This window comes from Brettanomyces bruxellensis, chromosome 6 (genome assembly GCF_011074885.1).
Source record: "Brettanomyces bruxellensis chromosome 6, complete sequence".
NCBI lineage: Eukaryota > Fungi > Ascomycota > Pichiomycetes > Pichiales > Pichiaceae > Brettanomyces > Brettanomyces bruxellensis.
Genome location: NC_054687.1, coordinates 411,167 through 426,855, shown reverse-complemented (window position 1 = coordinate 426,855; position 15,689 = coordinate 411,167). Strand labels below are relative to the sequence as shown.

Genomic DNA, 15,689 nt, shown 5'->3' with positions numbered 1-15,689 from the left:
CTGTCAAAAATTCAACTCGGCAATATTTAGCTAACTTCATCCGCCAATCTTCTCCTAAGTATAGTTCGATGTGATATTCATTATTTTAGTATTACCACTCAAAATTTAAATAGCAGTCACTGTGTACATGACCTGGAGTGAGGTCAAGTTGTTTGTACTTTGGGAACAATAAATCAATAAATTGGAGAAGAGCATTCCAATGGCAACTGCTTACTTATAAATGTAGTTCAGTTCCCACCAAGGATTAGGTTTTTGGAAAGCATATTTAAACTATTTAAGCTTTTAGTGGGCAAATCTCAGGTCTTAGCGCTAAATATTTTTGATATCATTAAGAACGAATTTGGAACAATATTGATAGCATCTTTTACTAATAAATCCCTTTGGATTTCCTAGGGGTGTTCTGTTTGGAAGGCATACTGTAGTGTACAATTATTCGAAAAGCTTTCATGTATGGTATTTCAAAGTATATCAAATTAATAGAAAAGAACTACCTAGCCACCCAATTATTTCGTTTATATTTACTAAATATGTCACAGTATTAAGTTCATGTCAGTAGTGTCAAAATAATGTATTAAGTGTAACACATAAAATCAGCATTAACTTTGGTAATACCTTGTAAAAGTCGCCGATAGCAAACTATAAAATTATATATATTATCCTCCTGTTATCAGACGCTTGTCCCGGTATCGATTTAAATTATCTAATACCTACAAGCATACATGTAAACCACCGGAATCATATTAGTTGATATATGTTGGATATATGAGAATATTACCTACTAGGCAACATATTATGATATGTCATTAAATTTACCTGTTTTCAGATCTAAGCTTATTCTTAAATAACGATGAGTTGGAATAATATCTAATAGAGACAATCCTGGATAAAATGTGCTGACTGTGTATGTTAGGAAATCACCAGAAAATAATTATGTGCGATCATAATTCGGTTTCTGAGGATCTGCTTTTTTGTATTATGTATGATTACTTTACTTTATTTGTATTTTATTTTTACTTTACCTCTTTCTACATAACTTGTCGGAGTTAAGAGATACCTTATGAGTTACTCCCGGGCTTTAGCTATCAAACTCCTTCTTTAATAGAACTAATAAGAACCTAGCAGTCGGGGAGATTCAGACAATTGTAAGGTCGGTTACCTAAGTGGGTGGATATAAATGTACCAAGTGGTCTGTGTGATAATGTTAATGCCTTTAACATTCTAACAATTGTGTATGTATCACCATAGAAGAAAATGAATTTACTTCTCTTTACTCTGTTACCATCAAAGTGGAGTCGAACTAGTTGTATTGCAAAATAGGCTATCGGGTCTCGTCCCTTCGTAGAAGAAACAAGTTATATAAAAAGAGGTAAAGTAAAGTAAAAATAAAAAGGAAAATAAAGTGAGGTAATCATACATAATAAAAAAAAAAGATTTAATTCTCAGAAACAGAATTATGATCGCGCATAATTATTTTTCTGCTGATTCCCTAACATACACAGTTAGTGCATTTTATCCAGGATTGTCTCTATTAGATATTATTCTAAATCTTCGTTATTTTAGAATAAGTTCAGATCTCAAAACAAATAAATCTAATGACATATAATAATAGATTACCTAATACTAGGTAATATGTCGWCATATGAGAVATATTACCTAGTATTAGGTAATCTATTATTATATGTCATTAGATTTATTTGTTTTGAGATCTGAACTTATTCTAAAATAACGAAGATTTAGAATAATATCTAATAGAGACAATCCTGGATAAAATGCACTAACTGTGTATGTTAGGGAATCAGCAGAAAAATAATTATGCGCGATCATAATTCTGTTTCTGAGAATTAAATCTTTTTTTTTATTATGTATGATTACCTCACTTTATTTTCCTTTTTATTTTTACTTTACTTTACCTCTTTTTATATAACTTGTTTCTTCTACGAAGGGACGAGACCCGATAGCCTATTTTGCAATACAACTAGTTCGACTCCACTTTGATGGTAACAGAGTAAAGRAAGTAAATTCATTTTCTTCTATGGTGATACATACACAATTGTTAGAATGTTAAAGGCATTAACATTATCACACAGACCACTTGGTACATTTATATCCACCCACTTAGGTAACCGACCTTACAATTGTCTGAATCTCCCCGACTGCTAGGTTCTTATTAGTTCTATTAAAGAAGGAGTTTGATAGCTAAAGCCCGGGAGTAACTCATAAGGTCTCTCTTAACTCCGACATGGCGTCACAGACAGGATAACCAATTTGTKGTGATTTTTGTGAAGAGGCAGATGTGTATGCCATCTTTTTTCTTTTGAATTTAGTTGAGAATTCTACGAGAAGGAATTTTTTATTATGTCTACTGAATTTCTCTCAAGAAAAATTCTCGCTTGATGAAAATATTTTCAGGTTATGACTCCTGGGAAAATTTTCTAAGATCCGTTATGAGTGTTAACAGATTGGGAATTTATGTGAATTGCTGACCATATCGATTACATAATCTCATTCATATTATCTTTATCAGCTAGTTTTTAACCAAAGCTTCAGATATATTATCAGCTTAATAGATATACTTTCTACTACTTCATTAATTTTTCAATATGACTTCAAAATTTGCTGAAAACGAAAGGAAACTTACCGAGACCAGAATGTCTCAGATGGAGCGGAAGATCGAAAAGACGATGAAGATGTTAGCAGATCTCGATGTTTCTGGAGACGATACTAAAGAAGCGAATAGAAAATTGGTCAAGGACCAAATTGCCCCACAGATCCCGATGTTAAAAGATTGGAGCTGCTAGGAGCAACGGTATTTTGTTCATTGAATATTACAATGCCTTAACTAGCGTTTTGGAAGCTCATGACTGTGGTCAGGTGAAGGTGCTTTTTGAAGCGAACAAGTCTGATTCTTGCAAAGGATTCAACTGAAGCCATTGCCAACGAGGCGATTCGAAGCACGATTGACAGTGCTGTTTATGCGAGGTTGAGAAGACACCATTTGAGAATGAAGGGTGAATACCCTACTGCAGTTGGTCTTCTCCCACATGTTGCGTGATCGCTATTGGGGATTGAAATATACATCTGAATCATTTATGAACGTTTTGGACGATGTCAAGTATGATGATTATAGGAAACCGGTTATTGATTATTTCGATATCATTGACAATATCACTACAGCTATGAAATGGTGTGGTTGTTATCACGGGGATACGGATATTTTGGCCCATCTTAGACCCGGTGTCACTGAATCGATTAAAGGAAATTGTTCAGAATTTGATGAAATAAACGACTTAGTTGAATTTAAGAAATGGATCGAAAGAAAAGTCAAGTCTAAACGTAATGCTGCGATTGTTTCGAAGTCGCTTTCCAAGTCAATCTTTGTGACTTCCAACAAGCAAGGTTATTCCAGCATTTCGAAAAACAAGAAAAGACAAGAGCCGCCGAATAATAACCGTTCGCATGGATCTGATCATCAGAAGAAGGATCAATCTAACAAAGGCAAGAAGAATGAGAGGAAGGAGAATATGAATAATGTCAAATTGAGCGATGAATCTAATAAATATCTCCGAGTTACAAGTCCTAGGCAGCGTGCCAATGGATAGTTTGAATACTCCGAGGCATTCGAGATTTTATCTTAATTGATAATGGCGCTGCCATTAGTCTCACAGGTCATAGGGAATGGCTACATGATTACATGCCTTTCCGCAAGGACGATAAAGTTTTCTCTGTTGGTTATGACGATAGTCAAAAGAAATTGGAAGGTTCCGGTAGGATAATCTTTAATTACATGGGAAATGTTCTTACACTCTACCTACACTATTATGAGGGTGCTCCTACTATCTTTTCAGAAGACGATATCAACCGTTGCCCTGAATGCCGAATTCAGACCTACTTTCACGATTTTGGTACCAAATCTCAGACTTATTCAAAGGTTCTCAATGTTGGAGATGAATGTATTCAGTTAGTTCAAGTTAACAAGCTATGGTATATACCAGGTGATTTTAATCAGTTTATGATTGGTGGAGGACAATTGCATATAAACAACTTACATCTTAAATTGGCTCATGCTAACCTTAGGCTAATCCAAAAAAGTCTATTAATCATGGGACGATTACTGCTTCGAAGAGAAGGAAATAAAGGAACTTGATGAATTGCTCAGCAAAGGTTGTGTTGATTGTATGGAAGCGAAGGCGAGACGAGCAAATGCTATAGAGGGTTCAAGAGACTATTACTTGCGTCCTATTCCTTTTGATGTTGTTTATTCCGATGTTTGCATTGTCAAGACGCACACGAGTGTTGGCGAAATGGGTTGCTTTGTTACTTTTAAGGACCAATATACTAAGTATACAACGGTTTTTATGATGAAACACAAGAGTGATGTTGCTCGTGCAGTTGATAAATACGTTCGATGGGTATCAAACCAATTTAGCAAGGAAGGATACAGAGTGCATAAAATCTTCTCAGATAAAGGTACTGAATACTTAAATGCTGAATTGAAAACCATATTAGAACGTGAAGGTATTGAACTTCATACTACCTCCGGTTATACATCTGCGTCTAATGGTGTTACTGAACGCTTGAACTTAACGATTATGAATGATGCGCGTGCCATGTTGCATTCTGGTAAAGTTTCTCACAATTTTTGGAAGGAAGCTGTGCTATATTCAGTATTTGTCAGGAACAATCTCGTGAATGATAATATTGGAACCAGTCCGTCACTTAAACTCAAGTTTATGTCTCCCAAAACTAAGGATTTGCATATCTTTGGTGAACTTTGTGAGGTTACTTACCCTCCGAAATACACACCTAAGCTTGGGGAAAGGGCTGTTCAGGGCATATATCTTGGATGGAGCAATGAAACCTTTGGTTGCCAAGTCTTCATCCCGAATACGCCAGGAGACACACGTTACGGTACATTTACGGATACACGCCATGTTCAATTTATGAACCCGTCTGTACTTTATACAGACTATTTTCTTACACCTCAATCACGCGTGGATGATTCATTGCAGTCACTTTATGATCCAAGAATTGAGATTTTTGCCGATCTATCTGCTGATGATGCATCAAGTGATATTTCTTCTGAGGTGCCGAGTATTGTTGGATTATCTGAAGGTCAGAATGCGTCATCTATTCCTGTTGACAGAAAGCTCTACGACGATGCTGCTATGGAGACCGAGCTATCTGAAGATGATGATCATTCGATTGTGACAGAGCCCACATTGCGTGCTGGCAGTCCAATTGTATCCAGTTCAGACGATGACTACGAAAGTGATTCTGACTGGGTGCCAGATTCAGATGATAATTCAGACATACTGTCTACTACTTCTTCTACGTCTGAGGACTACTCTGATGATATTGAGAGCGCTGCCGACTTACGTGAAGTCTCAAACTCAGAGGAACCTCAGACTATCCAAGCATCAGACGAGAAGCCTACAGCGGAAACTACTATGCTTTTCGACTTGGATGCAGGAGATCACTCAACTCCTCAACTGCATTACAGGAAGCCAAACTTTAAGAAGCCTGCCAAGGGTACTAAACCCAAGAAAGTTTCATCGAAGCCCGCTCCTAATGCGAAGCGTTCACCTATGGTTGGTCATGCTGGTAAGATTAAGGGAGCGAAGCATTCAATGCCCCAAGCTCCTAAGGAGAACGTTAAAGCTGAGAGATCTACTGCAACTTCTACTGACGACAACCCTGTTGTCGGTGGRAAGGAATCGAACAATCTTGCTACTTCCAGAGTGACAGTTCCTGAAAATATGGAAGCACTGAGCACGTTAAATCGTCCGTTGCCCGTGGTCGAACCTGAGAAATTTGCAGTTTCTGATTCACCAAGTTTAAATGCTGGTGAAAAGGATTATCAGAGACTAACTGGACACAATCACACGGAGTCCAAGCATCWTACTACGACCAGGCATCTTAACATCCCTTTACAAGCAGAACATGAAGATGATCGAGCATTACTCAACTCGTCATTGGATGGAGAAGTCAATCACTCTAAGTTACCTCAAGTTACTTCACCTCATGATACTTTGGCGGACAAATCCGGATCCTCTGGCCATAAGATATCATTTCAAGTGATTCCTGCGACTTCTGCTGGTGAAAAAGTGAAGACCGAGAAGGGTTCAAGCCGTTGGAACAAGTCCAAATTCTCTTCCTTAGAGCCTTTTAGGACTGGAACTCGTTTATCAAGAAAACATACTTATGATGATCTTGTGAATGGGGACACCCGTTCCTCGGTGCCGTTGATTAACAGCACTCCTGGCGAATCTTCTGCTCCTGAGCGTACCTATATGGTTGCTCGGAAGAAGCCACGGATTTTTCAAGTGTTGTTAAGCGACATTTATCTCGCAGCTAATCCGAAAGGTTACAAACAAGCGATGTGCAGCAAGGACGCTGCAAAATGGAAGGCAGCAATTGATGACGAGTTTCACTCTCATCATATACATAACACATGGGATCGCAATCCAATTCTTACAGATGATCCGAAAATTTTGAATTGCTGCGTCTCCACAAGTTGGGTTTTTACCGTTAAATCTGATGGTCGACGCAAAGCACGTCTCGTTGCTCGCGGTGATCACCAGAAGGAGAATACATATTCAATTACATTTTCTCCAACTCTTCGACCAGAGATCATGAGAGCGATTTTTGCTCTTATTGCTACTCAGCATTGGTTTATGGCTCAGTTTGATGTCAAAACTGCTTATCTATACAGTCCTATTGATACCGAATTGTACATTTATCAGCCTCAAGGGTATTCTACCCACACAAGGCATGCAAAAGTGCCATCCGGTATGAGGGTGGTCTATAAGCTTAACAAAGCTTTATATGGTCTCAAGCAATCGGGCAATTTGTGGCATAAGGAAATTCAGAAACATTTGGCCAAAATTAATTTTGAAAGTTCCCACCCTTTTCCATCCACCTACATTCATAAGAATCGGAATGGAAAAGTCGATTGCGTTGTTGGTTTATTTGTGGATGACATTATTGTTGGCGCTTCGAATAAAGCTATACTGGACAAAGTTTACAAACATATATCTGGTAAATATGAGCTTAAAACGATCCAACCTGATAAGAAGACCAATTTACAGAAGTTTTTGGGGATTGATCTCACTGTGGAAAGATTAAAGGATGGTCGTGTGAAAAAGATTAAGCTATGTCAGTCTGCCTATATCGAAGAATTCGTTGAGAAGCTTCACCTTACTTTTGCTAGAAGCTGTGCTACTCCGTTAAGTCCAAATTTCTACTTCGATACTGCGGAACATCCGTTAGAAGCTACTAAGGAGATGCTTAATAAGGCAGTCAGTGATTTTCGACGCAAAATTGGTTGCTTATTATACGTCGCGGTTATGACAAGGCCTGATATTGCTTATGCTGTTGATTACTTAGCGCGTTTTTCGACGTATCCTCATCGTCTAGTCGTTGATCAGTTGAAACATGTTTTAAACTACCTCTATCATAGTCGTTTCAAATCTATCATTTATCAACACACTTCGGAAACTAAAATGGATCATTTGATTTGCTACTCAGATAGTGACTATGCTCAAGATCCGATTACAAGGAAGTCCATGAACGGATTTCTCATCATGTTTTCGGATGCACCTCTCTATTGGAAGTGCCAGTATACCCCATTGGTCTGCAAGTCATCTACTGAGGCGGAACTTCAGGCAATTTACCTACTTTCTAATGAGCTTGAATGGTTTCACCCTCTCATGAAGTTCATGTCCGCTTATCAAGGCGAAGGAAAATATCCTGAACTTTTAGTGGATAACAAATCCGCTGTTGATACGATAGTTTATGGTAACTTTTCACCAAAATCAAAGCCATACGCTGTCAGGTTGAAATGTTTAGAAGAACGATTTGAAGAGAAGCGTTTCATTATCAAACACGTTAGTACGAAGGACCAGTTAGCTGATATTCTTACTAAACCTATTACTACCAAGGTATTGGGTAAGTTAAGGAGCATGATTATTCAGATGCTACAAATCAAGGGAGCGTGTCGGACATATGAGAATATTACCTAGTATTAGGTAATCTATTATTATATGTCATTAGATTTATTTGTTTTGAGATCTGAACTTATTCTAAAATAACGAAGATTTAGAATAATATCTAATAGAGACAATCCTGGATAAAATGCACTAACTGTGTATGTTAGGGAATCAGCAGAAAAATAATTATGCGCGATCATAATTCTGTTTCTGAGAATTAAATCTTTTTTTTTATTATGTATGATTACCTCACTTTATTTTCCTTTTTATTTTTACTTTACTTTACCTCTTTTTATATAACTTGTTTCTTCTACGAAGGGACGAGACCCGATAGCCTATTTTGCAATACAACTAGTTCGACTCCACTTTGATGGTAACAGAGTAAAGGAAGTAAATTCATTTTCTTCTATGGTGATACATACACAATTGTTAGAATGTTAAAGGCATTAACATTATCACACAGACCACTTGGTACATTTATATCCACCCACTTAGGTAACCGACCTTACAATTGTCTGAATCTCCCCGACTGCTAGGTTCTTATTAGTTCTATTAAAGAAGGAGTTTGATAGCTAAAGCCCGGGAGTAACTCATAAGGTCTCTCTTAACTCCGACATAATATTCTCATATGTCCGACAAAAACAAATAAATCTAATGACATATAATAATAGATTACCTAATACTAGGTAATATTCTCATATGTCCGACATTATATATCTTTAGACTGATTTAGTAATCATCTAAAAAATCCTTATACTTCAGGTTATTGAAAATCATATTTTGTTAGCTTCAGTCCGACCATTTACAAATTCGCAGAAGCGCGAGTGGTTTAGTGGTAAAATTCACCGTTGCCATCGATGAGCCCCCAGTTCGATTCCGGGCTCGCGCATCAGCATATTTTTTTGCCTGAACTCGGCTTTTTTATGTTTTGGACTACATGTAGAAGAGTTTCAAAATGCTTAAAACTCATGCAGTAAAACCATTTACCATTCCAACGAGTGTCGGTTGTTTTCGGTGCGTGTAGTACAGGTAATAATGCTTAATGACCACAAGAAAAATCTGGAACAGCAGTACAGCAAGTTTCAAAAGGCGCCGAAATTTAGCCTTAACTCTGAGCAATTGTACTGCGTTTGTCGGAAACCTGATAATGGTGAGTTGATGGTAGCCTGTGATGGTTGTGATCAATGGTTTCATTTTAAATGCATGCATTTAGACAAGAAGTATAAAGATCTAATTAGCAAGTTTTATTGTGTGTTTTGTGATGAACTTTTTGGAAGAGGTAAGACACAATATAAGCGCAAGTGCCGATTGCCAGAATGCTATAAACCTGCGAGGGTGGACATTGTAACAGGACAAACATCAAAATATTGCTGTGATGCCCATGGAGTGAAGTTTATGAAAGATTATGTTGTTGATGTAGTTCGAAAATCAGAAAAGGAAACGACAAGTGTGAATGCACTTTTTACAAAAGAGGCAATCAGTATTGCAAACTACTCAGAGTTTAAAGCATTGGGCATGACTCTACCCATTTTTGACAAGATTTCAGGGAAATCATTGGTTAACCTAATGAGTGAGCAAACCAAAGAAAGACTGGCTAGTATAGATGTAAATATTGGAAATCTCGAGAAACTGGAGAGAACATATGAAAGCAAACTGAAATACCTAATGAAGCTTCGTGGTTTAGTGAAGAAATTAAATGAGCAACTGACCAAAGCAATTTTAGATGAGAATACGAAAATTTCCTCGGTTGACTTGAAATCACAAAATGGAAAGGGTGGTAGTAAAAGAAATCGAAATGGGAAGAACGGTAAAGCATCAAAACGTACTGCGAAAACTGACATTTGTGGTTACGACACTAGCCTACAGCTTTTGGGTAATAGCTGGATTAAATTCACAAACGGTGAGAGGTATAAATCTGTTGTTGGATGGGATAACTCATTTTCTATTAATGAGAAAGGAATATTGACGGAGTTTAAGTTGCTAAGGAAACGGTTACAAATTACCGAGGACGAACAAAGGGAGGATGTCAGTAGAGAACAATCAGAGGGAGAAATGAATTCAAATATAAAGTCGGATGGCTGTATTGTTGATAAAGAACTAACAATATTTTGCGGACTGTGCGTAAAGGATAGAAAGAAATGTAGTAAACATCTGACATGGTATACAACCATATATGATAGTTTGGATTCAAATATTGCAAGTATAAGTGAGGAGATAAACACGTTGAGAAAAGAGAAAGATAAAGTGAAGCAGGAGGAGAATAGACGACTATGGGAAAAATGGAGAAACAATCCCATTTTGAAAAATGAATCAGCATCTACGGTAATCCATCAGGGAATTACGCCAAAGTAAGTAGAGGGAAAGATCCTAATATATAATATATATTTGTACAATAAAAGAAAGAGATGACAAAAAAATTATTATTTAATCCATATTGACATCTCTACTTGGGTGCTTGTGATCAATATTTGCTGTATCCGGCTGCACACCATTGCTAGAACCTATGATCGCAGCCGTATCAGATGGCTTATTGATGGCAGTGTCATCAGATTTTTCCGTGACAGATTCAGCCTTTACCGTAACATTTGCCTCATTAACATGCTTGTTCAACTCATTTTTTGAAACACCGGCCTCCTCATGTTGCTTATTTTTTTGCTCTTCTTCTTCCTCATCTTTCCTTTCTTCAGCCTCTTGCTCTTCATAGTCGAATTCATCCTCTATATGCAAAGGCCTCCATATTTCCACAAGACTGTCTTCAGCACAGCTAATAACAACATTATCAAGCTTAGGATGCCAGTCGGCCTCACAAAGTCGGCCGGTATGTCCACCATGAACAAATATTAGACTTGCATCAGCATTTTCATCATTTCTATCATGTTCCCTTGAATCTTGTCCTGAAATTCTATTCAAATCCCATAGTAATACTCTGCGGTCTACCGATGTCGACAGCATTAAGTTATCCTTAAACTTTAGATTGAGAACAGGCCCAGTATGTCCATAAAGCTTTTTCACAGGTGCGGAGACATCTCTCAAATCCCAACATGAAATTGAGCCGTCAACTGCACCAGTACTCAAAAAGGATGATAATGCGGGATGAAACTCAACTGCATTAATGGCTTTTCCTTCATGCGCTTTATCAACACGAATAGCCACATCGCTGTCTGCTGCTCTTAAATCATGAATCTGCAAGGATCCATCATCACTGATAGATGCAAAAGTATCAGACGAAGCACAATTCCACGATATGTCGTTGATTATTCCTGTGTGAGTAGCAAGTGTACGAGAAGGTTTCATCACAGTCTTACTTTGCTGACCACGTAAGGAAGATAGGTCCCAAAGTGCAATTTTGCTATCTTCATTACCGGAAAGCAATCTTCCTTGTGAAGTTGGACTCCATTCCAAACCAAATCCTTCTTTTAAATGATACTTCAAAGTACGCACAGATGTGTCTGAAGCAATATCATTGTAGTCATATATAAGGATGTCACCACTATTCGTTTGTGTAGCAATAAGCCCCAATTGTTCGTCAAATCTAACTTTATTGATCTCTCCAGGATGTCTCCACTTCCTCAAAAGATGAAGCCTTCTCTGAGATGTTTCCGTATCGACAGGATCTATTTGTGAAATTGAATGTGATCCAAAATTCTCATCGCTAACTAATGTTGATGGCAAGTCAACACCGTACAATTTTAAGTAATTTTGATGTGCATCTGTTGTGTGAGTTCCAAGAAGAAATTTTGCAGTAATCAAATTATTTTGTGCACTGGCTGTCAAGTCCTCGAGCCACTGCACAGTTAAGCTTGGCCAATCACATGAATATGTATATATGAGATCGTATAACATAGGTGATGCCTTCTTCCAGACCTTAAACCCCTCATTGATAAGCTTTTCACTGATTTGATACTGCTCTGTAACATTAAGAGCTAAAAAAATAAGGCAGGAATATTGTTAGTACAAAATTAAGGAAAAGAAAGTTGTCATCTAAGCTCCGGAAGCATACCTTTTGCACTCTTCATCTTGGGAGAGGAGATTGTGGTTGTCGCAGAAACCATTTTGTTAGTTCCACCGATTAGATTCAAATGGTAAGTATTCGTGAATTCTTCTTATGAGCCACTTATAAAAAATGTGTCTCTTGCGTGAAATAAGGAATAATACGCCAGACTGCCGAAGCGATAAGAAGGGAGGAAGAACACGAATGATTAGATGAAAAAAGTTCCCCTAAAAAAAAAGAAAATTGCGAACATATAAACAATGTAAGGATGGATAGCGATGGTCAGCCATATATTATTTTGTTCGTTCCAAATGGTAGCTGATACAATAACCAACCCTCTAGCAGCTAGGTGAAGATGAAGTTGAACATGCAAATTGTATTGAAACATATGTCTATTCTGCTTAGCATATTATTCACATGCAACTTGCCATAAGACAAAAAATAATCAAGTGAAAGCGAAAAGCGGAGAATTTTCAACAAATGGGCATTTACTACTTTAAAAATAGACAGGCAAGTATGATACGAAACTCGGCGAGATCTCTGGAGTGAAATGTCTTAAAGAAAGGAAGCCTGAAACTAAAGAGGTTGTGAACAGAGTTGTGAATAGCGTAGAAACGTGTTTATTGTCCCTGTTCCGGCAAAAAAAGCAAAAAATATTATATCGGAGTTAAGTATAAACTTGAGGAGAAGGATTATAATGTGTATAGTTAAGTCGTCAGAAAAAGCAGCTCACTTTCAATGACGGCGTAGTGGGACGCACAAGTTTTACACAATTCTTCAAGGAATAGACACGCGTAAACAAACATATTAGGAATGTACGATTAAAATTCCAGCAGAACAAGCTCGAGTATAAAAATTTGATTGGTCAATTTACGCGTGCGTATTTTCAGTCGTTTGGGAGCGAGCAATGATTAAAATACTGCTGACTAAGACAATTAATGGCACAAAAACAACAACAACAAAAAAAAACTGACGAATGCTATATGGATTCATTTTACGACATCATAATTCGATTATTACACAACAAATTACATCACAAGCTGAAACAGAAGCAGCTTGTCGATTTGAATTGTCCAACAAAGTAGGAATTTGATTAAACTCTCTAATCATTAGGGCAAAACATTTAAATAGACGAACTAAATAGTAAATAATTATAAGACGTTAAACTAAGAGTCCAAGAAAATATGGGGTAGAAAGAGAGAAGACCTGCACAAAGTTGCAACAACTTGAAAGCCGTAAGTTATTGTTAGGAGTAAGGAATAAGATTGCCATTTTTGCAAACTTTCGCTATTGTGAAGTAACACACATTGTTATCAATTGAATAAAGAAATTATCATGCTTTAGATCTTCCATGCTTAATGTTATTCCGATTTGCTTGCCCACATAATCTCCGCTAGGATATTGACGCGTCAATGTGCTTTTAGGAGATGGGAAAAAAATGTACACAATGAAAAAATACTTCTCGCAGGGTGGAAGAAAAAAAGTACGATGAGACTTAAGTATATAAGAACGCGAAAAGTACAAAGCTGAGTGGAGAAGAAAAAGTTTGCACCTTGCGTGTTTTTTTATTGGAATTACATTTTTTTACCAAACTAATACTAACTGTTGTTATCCGATATTTATACAGATAACCTTTTAAATTTCATTCTTTGTTCGAATTATTATAGATAAAGAAATATAGAAATATGTCCGCACCAATAAATTCAGTGACAGACGATCTTTCAAAACTAGGTATCGGCAAGAAGCCAGAGACTGAGGCTGCTGAGGTTAAAGCTGAAGCTTCAAAGAAGGCAGGACTTTCAACTGATTCTGATTATATCAGAAATTACGACAACTTCGAGCCTGTCGAGGGACTGGAGAAGAAAAGATGGGCTGAACATGCTGAGTTCCTTAAGCCATTCAAGGCCCATCGTGACGAAATCAGAAAGTTGGAATCAAGCGAGCCTTTGCTTAAGGAGAACATACACAGATTTGTGATGTTCCCTATTCAGTACGATGATATATGGCAAATGTATAAGAAGGCGGAGGCCTCTTTTTGGACTGCTGAGGAGATTGATCTCTCTAAGGACTTGACTGACTGGAACAACAAGATGAATGCCAACGAGAGATACTTTATATCGCGTGTTTTGGCATTTTTTGCCGCTTCTGATGGAATTGTTGACGAGAACTTGGCACAAAATTTCATGAAGCAGGTTCAATTGCCAGAAGCAAGAGCCTTTTACGGTTTCCAGATTATGGTTGAGAACATCCACTCTGAGACCTACTCTCTTTTACTTGAAACGTACATCACCGACAAGAAGGAGTCCGACTACTTGTTCAATGCTATCCATACCATTCCACCTATTAAGGAAAAGGCTCTATGGGCTTTGAGATGGATAAACAATGATGATGCTTTGTATGCTGAAAGATTGGTTGCCTTTGCTGCCATCGAGGGTGTTTTCTTCTCTGGCTCGTTTGCCTCTATCTTCTGGTTGAAGAAGAGAGGTTTGATGCCTGGACTTACCTTCTCCAATGAGCTTATTTGCAGGGATGAGGGTCTACATACTGATTTTGCATGCCTCTTGTTCTCTCATTTGAAGCATCCACCTAGTAAGGTTATTATTAAGAAAATTATGACCGAGGCTGTCAATATTGAGAAGACTTTCTGGAGTGATGCTCTCCCAGTTTCTTTGCTTGGTATGAACTTCGATATGATGGCCCATTATGTTGAATTCTGTGCCGACAGATTGCTTATTGCTTTGGGATGTGAGAAAGTTTACAATGCTACCAATCCATTCGACTTTATGGAGAACATTTCCTTGGCTGGTAAGACTAACTTCTTTGAGAAGAGAGTTTCTGACTACCAGAAGGCTGGTGTTATGGCAAAAGAGTTGGAAGGCTCTAACAACGACATTTCTTTCAATGAGGACTTCTAATCGGTGAATATTAGATATTATGAATTAGACGTGCAAACCCGCGTTTGCAGGATTCGTTTCGGTGTTGGAGTTTTTACTTTTTAGCCCTTGGTTTCATGAATCATTCACTAATAGCTATGCTTTTTTTCTTTTATTTTTATTGCTTTTAATATTTTCTATTTGCTGATTTTCTTTTTCCATTGCGTTTGAGGTTATTACATCTGCGCTTTGTTTCAGGGTTCCTTTTTATTTACTAGTAAATGAAACTTGGTTTGATATTTCCTGCTTGTTGGCTGGGGGCCTCAGCAGTTATGTATGTAATTTATGCATATTTTTCTCAATTACCGACGCGAAATACTTGTTTTTTATTCCGAGATTTTATACGTCGAAAAATTTTATTTTCATTTTTTTTCACTTCAAAATTCAGTTCATTGCGAACTGAAGCCAACAAGCATTAACCGGCATGATAAATCTTAAGGAAGAAAGATTATTAAGTTGCATTAATTCCACGGAACTTGAAGTATGAACATATATGAAGTTTAAACTCTGACTTTATAATTAAAAAGAAAGGCATGCTCTCCTGAAGACTGTTTACAGGATATACAATGTTTGTTCCTTTCATTTAACATTCTTTTCCCTCTAAGAACGTAATTGCTGCTTTGTGCAGATGTACATAATGCTTGACACAATGCTAGAGAATGCATTTTGTGAAGTATTTTCGCATCCTGGATATTTTTCACTACTAAATTTTTTTTTTTTTCACCTGTGGCCAAAAAAAATTTTGACTATGAATTTGGGGCTATAATTCTACCCACT

General features: G+C 37.3%; 5 protein-coding genes and 1 non-coding gene across 6 annotated transcripts; 5 read left to right on the top strand and 1 right to left on the bottom strand.

Moving 5' to 3' along the window:
• Positions 1–2,600: 2,600 nt before the first annotated feature.
• BRETT_003630 (uncharacterized protein) lies at positions 2,601–2,798 on the top strand (the record flags this gene model as incomplete). The annotated part of the gene is made up of 1 exon (XM_041282135.1): positions 2,601–2,798. One exon carries the CDS (start codon positions 2,601–2,603, stop codon positions 2,796–2,798), a length of 198 nt encoding a protein of 65 aa, XP_041135974.1.
• A 243-nt stretch (positions 2,799–3,041) lies between these two features.
• BRETT_003629 (uncharacterized protein) lies at positions 3,042–4,144 on the top strand (the record flags this gene model as incomplete). Its single annotated transcript, XM_041282134.1, has 2 exons — positions 3,042–3,573; positions 3,666–4,144. 2 exons carry the CDS (start codon positions 3,042–3,044, stop codon positions 4,142–4,144), a joined length of 1,011 nt encoding a protein of 336 aa, XP_041135973.1.
• A 4,662-nt stretch (positions 4,145–8,806) lies between these two features.
• Positions 8,807–8,877, top strand: BRETT_003628. Its single transcript has one exon. It is a non-coding gene; the product is annotated as a tRNA-Gly (tRNA).
• A 146-nt stretch (positions 8,878–9,023) lies between these two features.
• Positions 9,024–10,340, top strand: BRETT_003627 (uncharacterized protein; the record flags this gene model as incomplete). The annotated part of the gene is made up of 1 exon (XM_041282133.1): positions 9,024–10,340. One exon carries the CDS (start codon positions 9,024–9,026, stop codon positions 10,338–10,340), a length of 1,317 nt encoding a protein of 438 aa, XP_041135972.1.
• Positions 10,341–10,412: 72 nt separating this feature from the next.
• BRETT_003626 (uncharacterized protein) lies at positions 10,413–12,040 on the bottom strand (the record flags this gene model as incomplete). Its single annotated transcript, XM_041282132.1, has 2 exons — positions 10,413–11,911; positions 11,989–12,040. 2 exons carry the CDS (start codon positions 12,038–12,040, stop codon positions 10,413–10,415), a joined length of 1,551 nt encoding a protein of 516 aa, XP_041135971.1.
• Positions 12,041–13,664: 1,624 nt separating this feature from the next.
• On the top strand, positions 13,665–14,894 carry RNR2 (Ribonucleotide-diphosphate reductase (RNR), small subunit; the record flags this gene model as incomplete). The annotated part of the gene is made up of 1 exon (XM_041282131.1): positions 13,665–14,894. The coding sequence occupies one exon, from the start codon at positions 13,665–13,667 to the stop codon at positions 14,892–14,894; it is 1,230 nt and encodes a 409-aa protein (XP_041135970.1).
• Between the last annotated feature and the right edge of the window lie 795 nt (positions 14,895–15,689).